Consider the following 16,419-nt stretch of genomic DNA (forward strand, 5'->3'; position numbering starts at 1 on the left):
AATCTATATTTTTAAATACAAGAAACTTTAAAAAATTGAAAATTTTATTTTTATTTCTTCTAAAATTTAAATATCCGAACCCGATACAAAATAATCGAACCCGAACTAAAAATACCCGAACCCGATCCGAAATACAGAAATACCCGAACGGGTTTTATATCCCTATACCGAAATACCCGAAAATCCGAAATACCCGATCCGAACCCGAACGGGTACCCGAACGCCCACCCCTAACTAGGACATCAATAATATCTCAATACTGTTTGACTGACTCCATACCAAAAGACTCTATATCCAAGAAAATCTCATTAGAAACATTTCAGTACTACTCCGCTGATACAAAGTCGTATGTAGTGAGATGTTTAGGTTTAACGTTGTAAACCAAAACTGTTTAAGTGACTATATACATTAATTTCAAGTTTCATCAACAATGTGTTGTTTGACCTTTTTCAAAAAGAAACCAATGACAAACCCGCAAATGTGAAGACGATTCAATATAAGTCTACTAGCGCTCGAACAAACTCGTTACAAGAATCAAAGCCACTAAGTAGCAAAACAAAAGAGAAGCCATTTTTTAGCTGCCGAGTCTTTTTAAAGATTTGACCCTAATTAAGTTGAAGTCATTCTTCAGACCAAGACTTTAAGCATATCCCGGAACAAACCAGAAGCTCTTCAAGACCGAAGCATCCGATGTTTTAGGCCATGTGATTGTACTCGACGCAAGATCGAATACACCGCAAACAATTTTTCTGTTGGGACGAAAATATTCTGCAGCTGGCCAAAGATCATAATCAACGAAACAGATCGAATCACTCCTGATTCCCTCACCGTCAATCTCTTTGATCGGAGATCTCACAGTGACTCCATAACCAAACATCAGCATCTCACCACCAAGAGTATCAACTCTTTCCCAGTTACCACTTTCACCATTCATCTTAAAGATGCAAAACAAACGTTTCTCTTGTAACCCTCTTAAGCTCAGAACAATCAAAACCTCTCCCGAGTTCGTTATCGCTACTTTCTTCCTCCACACAAACTCCCCAGGTTGCGAAACAAACCGAAACCTATGGTTAACGTATGGGTTCCCTTCTTCCTTAGGGGAATCTCCAGATAAATCAAGAATCTTGATGTAATCATCAGATGTTAACACGTAAAGCCTGTTCTTCTTATACGCCATGGATCTACACCGCGTGCCTCTATGCTCACGCCACGTCTCATCACCTTTCTTGTACGAGAACAAGTAATGTTCTTTGTAACTCCAGGCCACAGCATAATCCCCTGTCCTCTCGTCCACCCAAAGACAAGCCGGTATATTCGAAGAGCTCGCGTTGCTATAAAAGCTAGCGTTACCTACAAGCAACGACTTCATCGACGGAAGGTTGATTCTCTCGCAAGTAAACACATTCAGAAGATACGAATCTACACGAACATCGATCATCAGGAGCCAGTTGCTACAGCTGGCGATGACGCAGCTTTCCGAGAAGTCGGTTCCTGGATGTTCGGTTTCGAGAGTTTCGTCTTGTTGTTCGGGATCGAGTAGCAGAGTAGATGACTTGCGGAAGAGGATTCGCCATGGATGCAGAGGTCGCATGCATGTTGTGGAGACAGAGTACCAGCTCGAGCAGACAGTTCTTGCCCGGTGAAAATCTTTTGTGTTTAGGGTTTCGAGGATCGATCTCAGAAGATCGGTACAGAGTTTGGACCAATCGTACCGGACTCTAGACATTTTTGTGTCGTCTCTTCAGATCATTCCCAATTGTTGTCTGAAGCTTTTATTCGTAGTAGTGATGTGAATTAGGGTTTGGTTCTGAATTGAACAGAAAATGTTAATGGGCCGGAAAACATATACGTAAGACTAGGCCCATGATTTGAAAAGCACATGGTTTAAGCGTTCGTAGACTAAAGCACATGGTCATGGTCTTCATATTTATTTAGCTTTATGTACGAGGTTAGTGTAATAGTGTTCAACAAAACATAAACTTCACCGAAGGTTAAAAAATAAATACTTGTTGGCGAACTATGCTAAATCTATTCTATTAATTCTGCAGTTTGCCCTATTAATAATAGTTGGGTCCAATTTAAAATTTTAGTAATACACACTTTTTAATATAAAAGCAACGGAATCTATTTTCTTAATGTAACCACCAATTAAACTGATGCATAATTTTGGCCACTTTTTGTAACTGCATCAAAAAAATCTAATTTAATCAAACATTGAACAGAAGTTAATTTAATATGCGAATAGAAAGGGATAGCTAATAATCTATCTTATTAAAACAGAAACATTCGGTTGGACCTAACATTTATTTTGTAAGTTTTTAAATTAAATACACATTTATACTTTATAGTTAAATCTACATTAGATCACTAATGTTCCTTTCTTTATACTACTATCCATGTTTCCAAACAATATACTTATTTCTTTATACTGCTATCAATGTTTCCAAACAATATATTTTATATACTACTATCAATGTTTCCAAACAATACAATAATTAATCTTAGTTATTTTATATCCATCATTTTCTCTTAAAATTTTGTAAAAACGTCATAATTTCATAAATTACAAAATAATAAACTTTAAAATTTGGATTATAAGATTACAAATTATGAAAATATTACAATTTCATCAAATTAGATTACATATCGGTTATCCATCAGTTCAATCGGTTAGTCTCGGGTTTTAGTGACTTTTTAATATGAATATTTTAAAAAACTAAATTGAATTGTTAGATCTCCGGATTAACCGGTATAATCACAATCGGGTTGAATTTAAAAACACGGATTTAAATACAAAAATATTTTAAATACACACTCTTTAAAAGTTAACAAAATATTTGTTACGTTATTAGTAAAATTTTCCTTCGTAAAATATTCCGCACTTTCAAAGCGCGGATCATTAATTGTTGTTTTTTGTAAAAAAAAAACAGGAACAACGTGTGCTACAGTTCTTACAAGAGCTATCTTCGCAGAAGGCTGCAAATCAGTCGCTGCAGGAATGAATGCGATGGACCTAAGACGCGGTATCAAACTGGCCGTTGACACAGTTGTGACGAACTTGAAGAGCCGAGCACGCATGATTAGCACTTCTGAGGAAATTGCTCAAGTTGGAACCATATCAGCTAATGGGGATAGAGAAATCGGTGAACTGATTGCAAAGGCTATGGAAAGTGTTGGCAAAGAGGGAGTGATCACAATCCAAGTGAGTTTGATCTTATCCCCGTTCTGTTAAATTTGTTTTTCTTATTTCTTATGGTGACTAACTTATGCTTTCATATTATCTTGATATAGGATGGTAAGACCTTGTTTAACGAGCTGGAAGTTGTTGAGGGTATGAAGATTGACAGGGGGTACATCTCCCCATACTTCATTACAAACCAGAAAAACCAAAAATGTGTAAGGATCCGGATCCCACTTTGTTGCTTTATCAATCTGTAGAAGTTCGTAATTTGATTTGTTATGCATGGATATTGTTTTCAGGAACTAGAAGATCCTCTCATTCTCATCCACGAGAAGAAAATCTCCAATTTAAACTCTATGGTGAAAGTCTTAGAGCTGGCCCTCAAGGTATAAGTTTGGTTTCTTGAGTGTCAATAACCTCTTCTGGTATTTCATAAAGCTCCCTTGTATCTGAATATTTCTGTTCTCTGTCTTTTTTTTTTCAGAGTCAAAGGTCGCTGCTTATCGTTGCGGAGGATTTGGAGAGTGATGCTCTTGCCGTGCTAATTCTCAACAAGCTCCGTGCTGGAATCAAGGTTTTTCTTTTCAGCCTTTTGTTATATATGCCTTTTTCCTTTTAACTTACTCCTTATTAGAAGTTTAATATGCTTGGACTGATGTAAACATGTAAACACCATCACATTATAATAGGTCTGTGCTGTGAAGGCCCCTGGTTTTGGAGAAAACCGTAAGGCCAACATGCATGATCTAGCTACCCTTACCGGAGCCCAGGCAAGCCAATATTCCTATTTTTACTATCTGTCAAGACACTCATCCCTTGCATTAATTGCCCCAGCTCTAATATTTCTTTGATGGTTTCAATTTTTACAGGTAATAACAGAAGAGTTAGGTATGAATCTTGAGAAAATTGACCTCAGTATGCTTGGAAACTGCAAAAAGGTTCGTTTTCATACGTCTTATTCTCTTTTTTTTTTCATTTACTTTTACATACAGTTTATATAAACATGATTTTAATTTGTGAACAGATAACTGTATCCAAAGACGACACTGTTTTCCTTGATGGGGCTGGTGACAAGAAATTAATTGGGGAGCGATGTGAACAGGTCGGTTTATACTTCTCACATTTATTTTTTCATGTAATTGACTCTGTACTAACTCTAAATGAATCACACAGATACGATCAATGGTTGAAGCGAGCGAGTCTGACTATGACAAGGAGAAGCTACAAGAAAGGTTGGCTAAGCTTTCTGGTGGTGTTGCTGTACTCAAGGTAATGAAACTACTCTCTTAACATCTCTATTGGAGCACTTTAATGGACCCAAGATGCATAGATAATGATGGGAATATATTACTTATGAGATTTTAGATCGGAGGAGCGAGTGAGTCAGAAGTTGGCGAAAAGAAGGATAGAGTCACTGATGCTCTAAATGCCACCAAAGCAGCTGTTGAAGAGGGTATCGTTCCTGGTGGTGGTGTTGCTCTTTTGTACGCGTCAAAAGAACTCGAGAAGCTTTCTACGGCTAACTTTGATCAGAAAATCGGTGTCCAAATCATCCAAAACGCTCTCAAGGTTTTTCTTCTATCCAACTTAAAACAGCTTCTTGAATCTTATACCAAAAATAAAACCTTTCTTTGATGCAGACACCTGTTTACACAATTGCTTCCAACGCTGGAGTCGAGGGTGCAGTCGTTGTAGGCAAGCTTTTGGAATCAGATAATCCTGACCTCGGTTACGATGCTGCTAAAGGTAAACATTACAACAGACTTGCTCTTGGTCCCCCCACCTTGTTGTTTCGTTATGTATTTAAACCACTTTCTGCATTTTTTTGTTTTCAGGAGAATACGTTGATATGGTCAAGTCTGGTATCATCGACCCTGTGAAAGTGATCAGAACCGCATTGGTTGATGCTGCAAGGTACACAGAGTTTGAAAACTTCTCGTTTTAAAGTTTATAGTTTATTGCAATGCCTTCTGCTAATCTTTGTTGTTATATTGGTTAGTGTCTCGTCTTTGTTGACAACAACGGAAGCAGTTGTGACTGAGATTCCAACGAAAGAGGATGCGTCTCCAGCTATGGGCGGTGGTGGCGGCGGCATGGGTGGTATGGGCGGTATGGGAGGAATGGGTTTCTGATGAGAGAACAAGTTTTACTTTGGAGATCGTTGTGAGATGATGATAAGGTTGCTTCATCCACTATACACTAATGGATCCTCCTTTTTTCTGTCATGATTGGAATAGAGATAGACCATAAGATTTTTCCTTTCTGGATTTCATTCACAATCAATCTATAAAATATCTAAATTCTTTGGTCATACAAGTCTTTTTGTGTTATCTTGGAAAATTATATAGAATACTACAGTTCAGGAAATATTCAGTGAGGTTTCGCATGGAGGTTTCTAGTTCTTGCCAACTTTCACCAAATTTAATCTCTTATTAACACACGATAATTACTGTCTACGGGTTTCTTTAATCCTGTGAGTGAAATGGTGGAGTACGAGTAAGAGAGAGAGAGAAATCTTGTGCAACGGATATTTTCAAGCTTTTGTGGGTATACTCTTTATAGTGTGAGTGACCCTATCAGAAAATTCCTGCATTCAAGATCCATTGACGCCGTAGAAATCCGTTAGTCAAACTTGCGACTTCTGTTAATACTATAGTGTGTGAAAGTTTCATTGAAACCATTAGACATCAATGATATCTCAAAACTGTTATATGTAAATCTTTTAAAGTGACTGACCCACCCTGAAAGACTCCGCATCCAAAGCACCGTAGAAACCCGTGGGTTATATGCGATATAATTATTTTTTTTTTTTGAGAGGTTTCAGACTTTCAGTACACTCCCTGATAAAAAGTCGAATTCACAATCTCGGACAATCGTGTATGAGAATCTCATTAAAACCACTAGGACTAGGGGTGGGCACTTTACCCGATATCCGAAATGGCACCCGAACCCGATCCAAAAAACTCGAACCGAAATCCGAACCGAAGTAGCAAAATACCCGAATGGATATTAAGTTAGGAGAGATTGGATATCCGAACCCGAACGGGTAATACCCGAACCCGAATGGATATCCGAAGATAACCGAACATATGTATATTTACCTTTATTTTTCTAGTTTACATCTCTCATTTTATTTAAAATATTTAAATTGATGTTACACATACTTTAAGATCATATAGTATATATATAATTATGAAGAGAATAATTTGATATTCATTTAAAATGCATGTCAAATTTTTTATTTCATGTATTAACAAAAGTTACATCCAAAGTTTAAAAACAATAGCAAAATTAATATTTTTATTTTTGAAATGTTATATCCAAATCTATTAATCACTCAATCTATAAAAAAATAGAATAATCAGTTAAGTGAAATCTATATTTTTAAATACAAGAAACTTTAAAAAATTGAAAATTTTATTTTTATTTCTTCTAAAATTTAAATATCCGAACCCGATACAAAATAATCGAACCCGAACTAAAAATACCCGAACCCGATCCGAAATACAGAAATACCCGAACGGGTTTTATATCCCTATACCGAAATACCCGAAAATCCGAAATACCCGATCCGAACCCGAACGGGTACCCGAACGCCCACCCCTAACTAGGACATCAATAATATCTCAATACTGTTTGACTGACTCCATACCAAAAGACTCTATATCCAAGAAAATCTCATTAGAAACATTTCAGTACTACTCCGCTGATACAAAGTCGTATGTAGTGAGATGTTTAGGTTTAACGTTGTAAACCAAAACTGTTTAAGTGACTATATACATTAATTTCAAGTTTCATCAACAATGTGTTGTTTGACCTTTTTCAAAAAGAAACCAATGACAAACCCGCAAATGTGAAGACGATTCAATATAAGTCTACTAGCGCTCGAACAAACTCGTTACAAGAATCAAAGCCACTAAGTAGCAAAACAAAAGAGAAGCCATTTTTTAGCTGCCGAGTCTTTTTAAAGATTTGACCCTAATTAAGTTGAAGTCATTCTTCAGACCAAGACTTTAAGCATATCCCGGAACAAACCAGAAGCTCTTCAAGACCGAAGCATCCGATGTTTTAGGCCATGTGATTGTACTCGACGCAAGATCGAATACACCGCAAACAATTTTTCTGTTGGGACGAAAATATTCTGCAGCTGGCCAAAGATCATAATCAACGAAACAGATCGAATCACTCCTGATTCCCTCACCGTCAATCTCTTTGATCGGAGATCTCACAGTGACTCCATAACCAAACATCAGCATCTCACCACCAAGAGTATCAACTCTTTCCCAGTTACCACTTTCACCATTCATCTTAAAGATGCAAAACAAACGTTTCTCTTGTAACCCTCTTAAGCTCAGAACAATCAAAACCTCTCCCGAGTTCGTTATCGCTACTTTCTTCCTCCACACAAACTCCCCAGGTTGCGAAACAAACCGAAACCTATGGTTAACGTATGGGTTCCCTTCTTCCTTAGGGGAATCTCCAGATAAATCAAGAATCTTGATGTAATCATCAGATGTTAACACGTAAAGCCTGTTCTTCTTATACGCCATGGATCTACACCGCGTGCCTCTATGCTCACGCCACGTCTCATCACCTTTCTTGTACGAGAACAAGTAATGTTCTTTGTAACTCCAGGCCACAGCATAATCCCCTGTCCTCTCGTCCACCCAAAGACAAGCCGGTATATTCGAAGAGCTCGCGTTGCTATAAAAGCTAGCGTTACCTACAAGCAACGACTTCATCGACGGAAGGTTGATTCTCTCGCAAGTAAACACATTCAGAAGATACGAATCTACACGAACATCGATCATCAGGAGCCAGTTGCTACAGCTGGCGATGACGCAGCTTTCCGAGAAGTCGGTTCCTGGATGTTCGGTTTCGAGAGTTTCGTCTTGTTGTTCGGGATCGAGTAGCAGAGTAGATGACTTGCGGAAGAGGATTCGCCATGGATGCAGAGGTCGCATGCATGTTGTGGAGACAGAGTACCAGCTCGAGCAGACAGTTCTTGCCCGGTGAAAATCTTTTGTGTTTAGGGTTTCGAGGATCGATCTCAGAAGATCGGTACAGAGTTTGGACCAATCGTACCGGACTCTAGACATTTTTGTGTCGTCTCTTCAGATCATTCCCAATTGTTGTCTGAAGCTTTTATTCGTAGTAGTGATGTGAATTAGGGTTTGGTTCTGAATTGAACAGAAAATGTTAATGGGCCGGAAAACATATACGTAAGACTAGGCCCATGATTTGAAAAGCACATGGTTTAAGCGTTCGTAGACTAAAGCACATGGTCATGGTCTTCATATTTATTTAGCTTTATGTACGAGGTTAGTGTAATAGTGTTCAACAAAACATAAACTTCACCGAAGGTTAAAAAATAAATACTTGTTGGCGAACTATGCTAAATCTATTCTATTAATTCTGCAGTTTGCCCTATTAATAATAGTTGGGTCCAATTTAAAATTTTAGTAATACACACTTTTTAATATAAAAGCAACGGAATCTATTTTCTTAATGTAACCACCAATTAAACTGATGCATAATTTTGGCCACTTTTTGTAACTGCATCAAAAAAATCTAATTTAATCAAACATTGAACAGAAGTTAATTTAATATGCGAATAGAAAGGGATAGCTAATAATCTATCTTATTAAAACAGAAACATTCGGTTGGACCTAACATTTATTTTGTAAGTTTTTAAATTAAATACACATTTATACTTTATAGTTAAATCTACATTAGATCACTAATGTTCCTTTCTTTATACTACTATCCATGTTTCCAAACAATATACTTATTTCTTTAACTGCTATCAATGTTTCCAAACAATATATTTTATATACTACTATCAATGTTTCCAAACAATACAATAATTAATCTTAGTTATTTTATATCCATCATTTCTCTTAAAATTTTGTAAAAAACGTCATAATTTCATAAATTACAAAATAATAAACTTTAAAATTTGGATTATAAGATTACAAATTATGAAAATATTACAATTTCATCAATTAGATTATATCGGTTATCCATCAGTTCAATCGGTTAGTCTCGGTTTTAGTGACTTTTAATATGAATATTTTAAAAAACTAAATGAATTGTTAGATCTCCGGATTAACCGGTATAATCACAATCGGGTTGAATTTAAAAACACGGATTTAAATACAAAAATATTTTAAATACACACTCTTTAAAAGTTAACAAAATATTTGTTACGTTATTAGTAAAATTTTCCTTCGTAAAATATTCCGCACTTTCAAAGCGCGGATCAAGATCTAGTTTCCTATTATAATGTATTAATGTGTGGTGTTCCTCTAGACCACCCAATTTTTTTATTGTTTGTGTATTTCAGTGATTATTATGTGTTATATGACTGTTTGATGTTAAGTGCATGCTTAATTAAATAGTATAGGTTTAAATGAATTAACACTGTTCAATTAATCATGCTATGAATATTTTTTTTGTCATCAACAAAACAGACTCAATTAAGTATGTTTAAAACGGAAGGTATAGCCTATATTACTCTATTCAAATTATAGATATACAAATTCGGATTCGATTCTGATTATTCAGATATTGATTTTTAGATGAAATATTAAAATATGAAATTGCTATGGCACATGTATATAGTTATGTAACATCACTAATTTAATATAATAATCGAAATTCTTAGTAATGATTAAAAAAATATTTTACACATATATGATTATAAAGAAAAATAAAATATGCTTATAAAAAATACAAATATAATTACAAAGAAAGACACAAATATGAAAATTAAATATTTTTAAAAATATGTAAAATAAAAAGTATTGAGTGCGGGTCAAATTTAAATAGCATTTAAAATATACCAAAGCGGGTCATATTTTCTAACCAAAACAAAATTGAAAACCCGCGGGTTGGCGGGTCAGCGGGGTGAATTTGACTCGCAATCCAGCCTTAACCGTGAGTATACCATATCAATTTTAAATTGTTATTACTTAATAAATATATATATATTTTATTAAAATTTATACACAAATATGATTAAAAACATACAAATATAATCAGAAAAAACAAATATCAAAAATTAAATTTAAAACAAAAAAATATATCCGCCCTTTTAAGGTCGGATCAAAATCTAGTATGTAATGTAAAGCCAGAGAAAGCCTCAGTCACAGCACCGACTAGTTTAAACATATAAATCCGGAATACACCATTAAGTTTTCAAGTATCCACTCCACACTACTAGCATTTCATTAGGAATCCAACTTGTTGGTTGCTTTGTATTCTGAATTTAAATTACCTTTCGTACAGAATGTTAGTATTTTACAGATTCATTTTTTAAAAGTATTGATTTCGGGCTTATGGAACATTTTGGGCATAAAGTATGGAATTTCTATGGTTACAAAAGAAAAAAACTCTTTTAAATTCTGAACGATCAAAAGTCAAAACCTCTTCTGAGTTTGCGATTATCTCTTCTTATATAACGCATTTATAAAGGGAAAATGATGATAAATATAAGGGTTTATTTCGATGGTTTCTTTAAGAAATCTCCAAACAAGTCAAGAATGTTCAGAGCACTTTCATTGACAAGTTCCCATGAGAGTAACAACGCCAAGTGTAGTATTTGATTGATAGAATTTTTTAAAAAACCTTAATATAATATTTGCTTAGATACGAAGTTAAAGAAACCCCCTACTAATGATGATCGTATGTAATGATCAAAGGTATAGACATAAAGCTTGTTATCTTTATAAGCCATAATCCATATCTTCACACTGTGTGCATGTAATACTCCATCGCTCATCACCATCACCGTCGTTTGATACTTTCTTGTCTGAGAAGATAACAGAATTGTTTGATAGCCAAAGCAACGACAGAAATCCACTAAACAGCTGTCTTTTGAGAACCTGAACTCGTCCGAAGTCACAAAAAAACTTGGTGCCTTAGAGCTCAAGGAAGTATTCCAATTGGTCTTTCCGTATATTTTATTGACATAGATGAATTAAAAAAATATATATATAAATCTCAATTTTTTTTTGACATCACTATAAATCTCAATTAACAAACACTAATCAAGAAATACATAAACAAAAAGCAACACAAAAATTCATTTGATCTGATTATAACTCACGAAGACTAGGAATAAACCACCTCGCGTGACCATTCTTGTCAACATCTAGGATCATCCCCAACACTTGAGTCGAAAGATCACCACGATAGATAGACTTATATCTGTAATAAATCGAGTTTGGCACAGTCCCATCAACTGCTGGTACAGTCACACCAAGATCAGTGATCCAAGCTTCTCCCTCTAATGATTCCACCTCATCCCAACTTGTCCCTTCTGAGTTCATCTTTAAAATGTTGAAAACCTGATTTAACTGGTTATTCACCATCAAAACCTCACCAGAGACGGTAACACCGATCTTACCTCGCCTTATTTGATCATCCCTAAACGGATCATCATCAACGTTATCTAGTAACGCTCTAGGGAGTTCTTGAGAGCAATCCAAGATTCTGATTCGGTCTAGACTTGTAAAAATGTAAAGCTTGTTGTCTTTGTAGACAATATCTTGACATCCATGGAGATTCTCAGGACCTTCTTTTGTAGGTATCTCTCTCCAGAAATCGAATCCATTCTTAGTGTACATTATATAAGATAGACCTATCGACCATACAACTATGTAACCATTGGTTTTCTCGTCGACCCATAAAACCGCTTTTGTCCGGTTTAGAACGTTTCTTGCCGGTACTGATGATTGATTGATCATGAAGTTGAACGTGTTGTTTTGTAATCTATGAACTTGTAGCCTCCCTTGGTGTGACTCTAACGTTGGAAGTTCGATTCTCTCGCGTGTGAAGACATTCAAAACATATAGATTTGATCGTAGGTCGAACATTAAAAGCCAGCTTCCAGAAGTTGCGATACAATGGTGTGTAGAGAAGTCGTTGCCAAGATTTCTCAGTGTGTAAGATTTACCTTCTTGGGGATTGAACACTTGACATGTAGAGCTCTTTGGTCTTCTACGAGGGAAGATTATTATCCATGGAAACTTGTCTTGTATTGAAGAGATTTGTTTGCAAACTACGCGCCAATTCTTGCAAACGGATCGAGCTTTTAGATAATTAATGATGCTCAAACGTTCAAGGATTGATTGCAGAACATCAGCGTTAAGCTCCGACCACTTGACCTTGTTCGACATATTGAGAATTGAGACTTGTACCTCATACGAGTTGTAAAGTCTTGTTTATGTAATGGTTCTAATTAAACTTCCCTTTCCAACTAGGAATAGGAAAAGTTTTTCCTAGTCAAACTATGTCAGTGCATCGTAATCATCATCCGTGTTGTATTAGTATTACTTAGTTCTAAAAAATAATTTTGGAAGTTGAAAGTTGCATCGTTTTCAAATAATCATTCGTACTGGAAAACTATGCATCTGTTTGTTTTGGAATTTTGTAATAAGACGAATGATGATTATAATAGACGAATAAAATTGTAAAATATAATATATGAAAAAAAACTGTTTCTAAATTTGAAAAAAGGTCGGTCAAGATAAAATTAGACCAACTCTTTTTTCATTATTCTAGAACGATGCAAGGAGCTGCAGACACCTTTCACATCCCAAATTTATAATAGATTTGGATGTTTTATTAGGTTGTATCGTAGCTACATTATCGCATCGAGGACAACCAACTAAAACTCTAGTCCTATAATCTTACTAAGAAGTCCAAAACAAACATATACTTAATCTTAAATCATCAAATATGACAACCAGCAGGTACAATCTTCCCACGAACCGAACCACCAACATTCTCACACAAGGCCATGGCCGAACCGTCCCCCCCATTGTACATCAAGTTGATGTTTGAGAGCTCAACGCCTTGACAAGGAAACGTTTTACTACACTGCATGTTCAAAGCCGCTTGGCTCGTCGAAGTTCCCCATATTTTGTTGTACGTCACGTCTCTGATCTGAACATGAGACTCATACTTTCCAGGACTGTCGCATTGTCCATTTGGACAATACTGTTGGTCGATGACGATAGGGTTTCTAACGTTGACCATTTGGATATTATCGTACAAGAAGTTCGAAACTGAAATGGCCGAGACCGACTTAGCATATGTTTTGATCCGTAAACCGTCGGTTGTACCGTTGATAATAGAGTTTCTCACGGTTAAGCCCTCAACGTTCTTCTCATCTTTATACCTCCCGAGGCTTCCGACACTAATACCGTGCCCTGGTCCGCACCTGATGCAGGGAGATATCGCAAGATCAATTTACTGAATATTATTATAACACATAAAAACATTGGAGATCAAATATATATAAAGATTTTTTTGCCTAAACAAAAAAAGAAATAAATCAGAGAATATTATCATCTATCTTATGGTTTACGATACTTTACATATTTTACGGTAAGGAGTTTGCTAGATTTCCGCTAGTCAAATTTGAGTTTAAGCTAAACTGAGGCTAATTAATATACCTGACATCAGAGATATCCAAATTGGTAGTTCCGTCAAGTATTGCGATGCAATCGTCACCGGTTGCAATAGTGACGTTGTATAGATGCATATCCTTGGATCTACCAATCTTGATACCGTCGGTATTAGGGCTATCTCCAGGAGCCGTGATAGTCACGCCGGTAATGTTAAAATCCTCGACCGCGAATAAGTTGAAGTGACCCATTTTGCTGTTGATCGAATTTAGACCGTTGATCCTCGACGATCGAACGAACGCAAACCCTATGTTGATAGCTAGTGTACGACACTTAGGGTTTTTGTTACAATCGTTGAGGGACCAAGAGTAATCACCTTGACCATCAAGCAACCCTCCTCCTGTAACGGTGAGATTGTCTACGTACCGGAACTCGATCCATGCTTCTTGTTTGATGACGTCAGGATCCCGAGGAGCCGTCAAGGTTCCGGTGATTATAAAAGTGATATAACTTTTGCAAGGGCCAGCGAACGTTACTTGACTGAGATAGAATGTTCCGAGAGGTATATAGACCGTTGAGCTTCCACCACTCCATTGACAAGCATCGTTCCAGGCCTTTGAAATCGCAATAGCGTTGTCGGTTTTACCGTCGCCGCGAGCACCGTAGTTTCTGACGTCGAAGACGTTATCTCCTTTGTAATATTCACTCGTGGGAGCACTTGAGACGGCGAGTAAGAAGAAGAAGAGAGACAAGACAGACAAGATCAGAAACCTAGACGCCATCTCGATGGATCTCACTTTTTCTTTCTTAACCTTTTGGTTTAGTTGATGCAAAGTCAAGCGTTTGAGCTTCTTTATTTATAGGGTGATAAGATCAGAATATATATGACATTAAATCTTTAATAGACATATAAGGGAAACACAATCTGTTACTACCATACATATGGAAAATAATTAGTGTCATGATATTAAGAAATAATCTTATCAAGATGTAATAAGATTTATGTGTAATTTGTAACTCAATCAATATATGTAGATTCTTCCGTTTTCTATTCTTTTTTTAATTTATTTCCTTTTTGACAAAAGTTAAATTATACTACCAAAAGTAAAAATGTTGTTACATTTCTTAGGTTAGCATACTACACATCTCTGGCAAAAACAATTAAAACCGAAAGATGGAAAAGAACAAGAGCTTGTAAATTCTTAATGTATGAATTATTCAATTTAAATGTCACATTAAGATAAAGGGGGTGTTAATGGGAAGTATACTTTTAATGATTTTAAGAATATATAAAGTCTAGTGTTATTGGTATGGTAATTATACAATTCTTTACAAATCTTTTATTATTGGTATAATGATTTTATAATTCTCTTCAAATCTTTGTTATTCAAAATGTTTAGATTTTAATGATTCCATAAATCTAGTAAAATTAGTGTTATTGAGAATTATATTCTTAACCATTTAACTAACGAAACAAAATTTGGAGAATACTACATATTTACCTTAGATTTTAAAATCATTACAATAATTTATTTTTACATATTTTCATAATATACAAAACTCTCTACAACTCTTTCTAAATTTAACAAATCTATCAACTTTTAAAATCAATAAATTCTATAACCGGATGTTGTATCTGTCTAATATGAGATTTTCTTATCTAACAAAATTTGAGTTACCAAAAAAAATACAAATCTATATAGTCACTAAATGTTAACATTTGACTAAACCGTTTTTAGTAGATATACATGATTTGCTGTAATAAGGAAATGATCAATTATAGATATAATTCTCATTGTTACGGGGTGTAATAAGGAAAGGATTAAAATAAAATGGAAAACTAATTGATATGATCGGATTTTTTGCTTAATTTTGTGAACATTTAAGCTAAACCTTTTTTAGTAGATACATATGATCTGCTGTAATAAGGAAATGATCAATTATTGATATAACTCCCATTGTTACGGGTGTAATAAGGATTAAAATAAAATGGAAAACTAATTGAGATGATCGAATTTTCTTGCTTAATTTGGTGCATTTATACTGTATTTAGATGTGGCAAAACCATTCAAATAGAAATTATCTACTCATACATAGCTCTAGTGACATTTAGTAATGTTTCCCGAAGGCATGAGGAGGCCCCACTACGTTCAGCAGGCCCAAGTCCAGTGTAAGTGAAGCAATCAGCTTAGTAGATGGGTTAGGAAAGCCCAATACGTATCTGGGTTGTTGTACTCATTCGAGAATAGAAGCAGAAGGTCACCATGTGAACTTATACCAGATTATTTACATGGACGCAGAAGGTCACCATGACAAAATGTAGACGAACTTCAGGCTAAATAAACACGAAGAAACAAAGGACAAGTTTTACGTCAAAATGGTAATGCACGATCAAAAGGTTATATACGTTGAATTGGTAGGTGGAGGTCCTCTACCACCACAACTTTTATTTTCTATGGAATATGGATACGATTGTTTATAGAAGAATCACCATTAATAGCACTTCTTTCCAAGAAGGGGTCCCCATTTCATCTGCAAAAAGCCTGTACTAGGAGGAGAAACAATCTTTTTGGTCAACGAGAAACAATCTTATTATTATCATTTCAACAAGGTTTATGCAAAAGAGACCACTTGATTTGTTTTATTATTTTAACTCTAGGAGCAGTCGATTCATAGACATGCATTGACTTCCCACACTGATCGGTTGATTTTGTAAACGGTAAATCTATCACTCGACCAACATGACAAACTAAATAATTTACAAGAGAAAACACAAGATCTAGTTAAGGTTTTTTTTTTACATTTGTAAGACATGGGATCAAA

At 35.5% G+C, this 16,419-nt stretch overlaps 5 protein-coding genes across 5 annotated transcripts; 1 reads left to right on the plus strand and 4 right to left on the minus strand.

The window, feature by feature from the left end:
- Window positions 1-479: 479 nt before the first annotated feature.
- Window positions 480-1,768, minus strand: LOC108846291 (putative F-box protein At2g33200). Its single transcript, XM_018619514.2, has one exon. It carries the CDS (start codon window positions 1,724-1,726, stop codon window positions 641-643), a length of 1,086 nt encoding a protein of 361 aa, XP_018475016.1. The 5' UTR covers window positions 1,727-1,768; the 3' UTR covers window positions 480-640.
- Window positions 1,769-1,939: 171 nt separating this feature from the next.
- LOC130510057 (chaperonin CPN60, mitochondrial-like) lies at window positions 1,940-5,550 on the plus strand. The gene is made up of 14 exons (XM_057006405.1): window positions 1,940-1,948; window positions 2,068-2,071; window positions 2,931-3,202; window positions 3,292-3,396; window positions 3,481-3,567; window positions 3,666-3,755; window positions 3,871-3,951; window positions 4,051-4,119; window positions 4,206-4,283; window positions 4,355-4,450; window positions 4,547-4,750; window positions 4,822-4,927; window positions 5,017-5,095; window positions 5,181-5,550. The coding sequence occupies exons 1-14, from the start codon at window positions 1,940-1,942 to the stop codon at window positions 5,311-5,313; spliced, it is 1,413 nt and encodes a 470-aa protein (XP_056862385.1). The 3' UTR covers window positions 5,314-5,550.
- Window positions 5,551-7,033: 1,483 nt separating this feature from the next.
- Window positions 7,034-8,322, minus strand: LOC130509138 (putative F-box protein At2g33200). The gene has a single exon (XM_057004801.1). The coding sequence runs from the start codon at window positions 8,278-8,280 to the stop codon at window positions 7,195-7,197; it is 1,086 nt and encodes a 361-aa protein (XP_056860781.1). The 5' UTR covers window positions 8,281-8,322; the 3' UTR covers window positions 7,034-7,194.
- Window positions 8,323-11,206: 2,884 nt separating this feature from the next.
- On the minus strand, window positions 11,207-12,364 carry LOC108846942 (putative F-box protein At4g22180). The gene has a single exon (XM_018620123.2). The coding sequence runs from the start codon at window positions 12,361-12,363 to the stop codon at window positions 11,281-11,283; it is 1,083 nt and encodes a 360-aa protein (XP_018475625.1). The 5' UTR covers window position 12,364; the 3' UTR covers window positions 11,207-11,280.
- Window positions 12,365-12,787: 423 nt separating this feature from the next.
- On the minus strand, window positions 12,788-14,403 carry LOC108846575 (exopolygalacturonase-like). The gene is made up of 2 exons (XM_018619796.2): window positions 13,645-14,403; window positions 12,788-13,409 (listed from the first exon to the last, which is right to left on the minus strand). The coding sequence occupies exons 1-2, from the start codon at window positions 14,376-14,378 to the stop codon at window positions 12,920-12,922; spliced, it is 1,224 nt and encodes a 407-aa protein (XP_018475298.1). The 5' UTR covers window positions 14,379-14,403; the 3' UTR covers window positions 12,788-12,919.
- Window positions 14,404-16,419: the final 2,016 nt, after the last annotated feature.

The sequence above is a fragment of the Raphanus sativus genome, chromosome 3 (genome assembly GCF_000801105.2).
Source record: "Raphanus sativus cultivar WK10039 chromosome 3, ASM80110v3, whole genome shotgun sequence".
In the NCBI taxonomy this organism is placed as follows: Eukaryota; Viridiplantae; Streptophyta; class Magnoliopsida; order Brassicales; family Brassicaceae; genus Raphanus; species Raphanus sativus.

Excerpts from the sequence above, each read along its gene's own strand:
- LOC108846291 (XM_018619514.2), bottom strand. The coding sequence starts at position 1,726 with ATGTCTAGAGTCCGGTACGATTGGTCCAAACTCTGTACCGATCTTCTG.
- LOC130510057 (XM_057006405.1), top strand. Across the intron at positions 3,756-3,870 it reads AGCTCCGTGCTGGAATCAAG|GTCTGTGCTGTGAAGGCCCC; the intron begins GTTTTTCTTTTC and ends ACATTATAATAG. Across the intron at positions 4,284-4,354 it reads TTGGGGAGCGATGTGAACAG|ATACGATCAATGGTTGAAGC; the intron begins GTCGGTTTATAC and ends TGAATCACACAG.
- LOC130509138 (XM_057004801.1), bottom strand. The coding sequence starts at position 8,280 with ATGTCTAGAGTCCGGTACGATTGGTCCAAACTCTGTACCGATCTTCTG.
- LOC108846942 (XM_018620123.2), bottom strand. The coding sequence starts at position 12,363 with ATGTCGAACAAGGTCAAGTGGTCGGAGCTTAACGCTGATGTTCTGCAA.
- LOC108846575 (XM_018619796.2), bottom strand. The coding sequence starts at position 14,378 with ATGGCGTCTAGGTTTCTGATCTTGTCTGTCTTGTCTCTCTTCTTCTTC. Across the intron at positions 13,410-13,644 it reads TTGGATATCTCTGATGTCAG|GTGCGGACCAGGGCACGGTA; the intron begins GTATATTAATTA and ends TCCCTGCATCAG.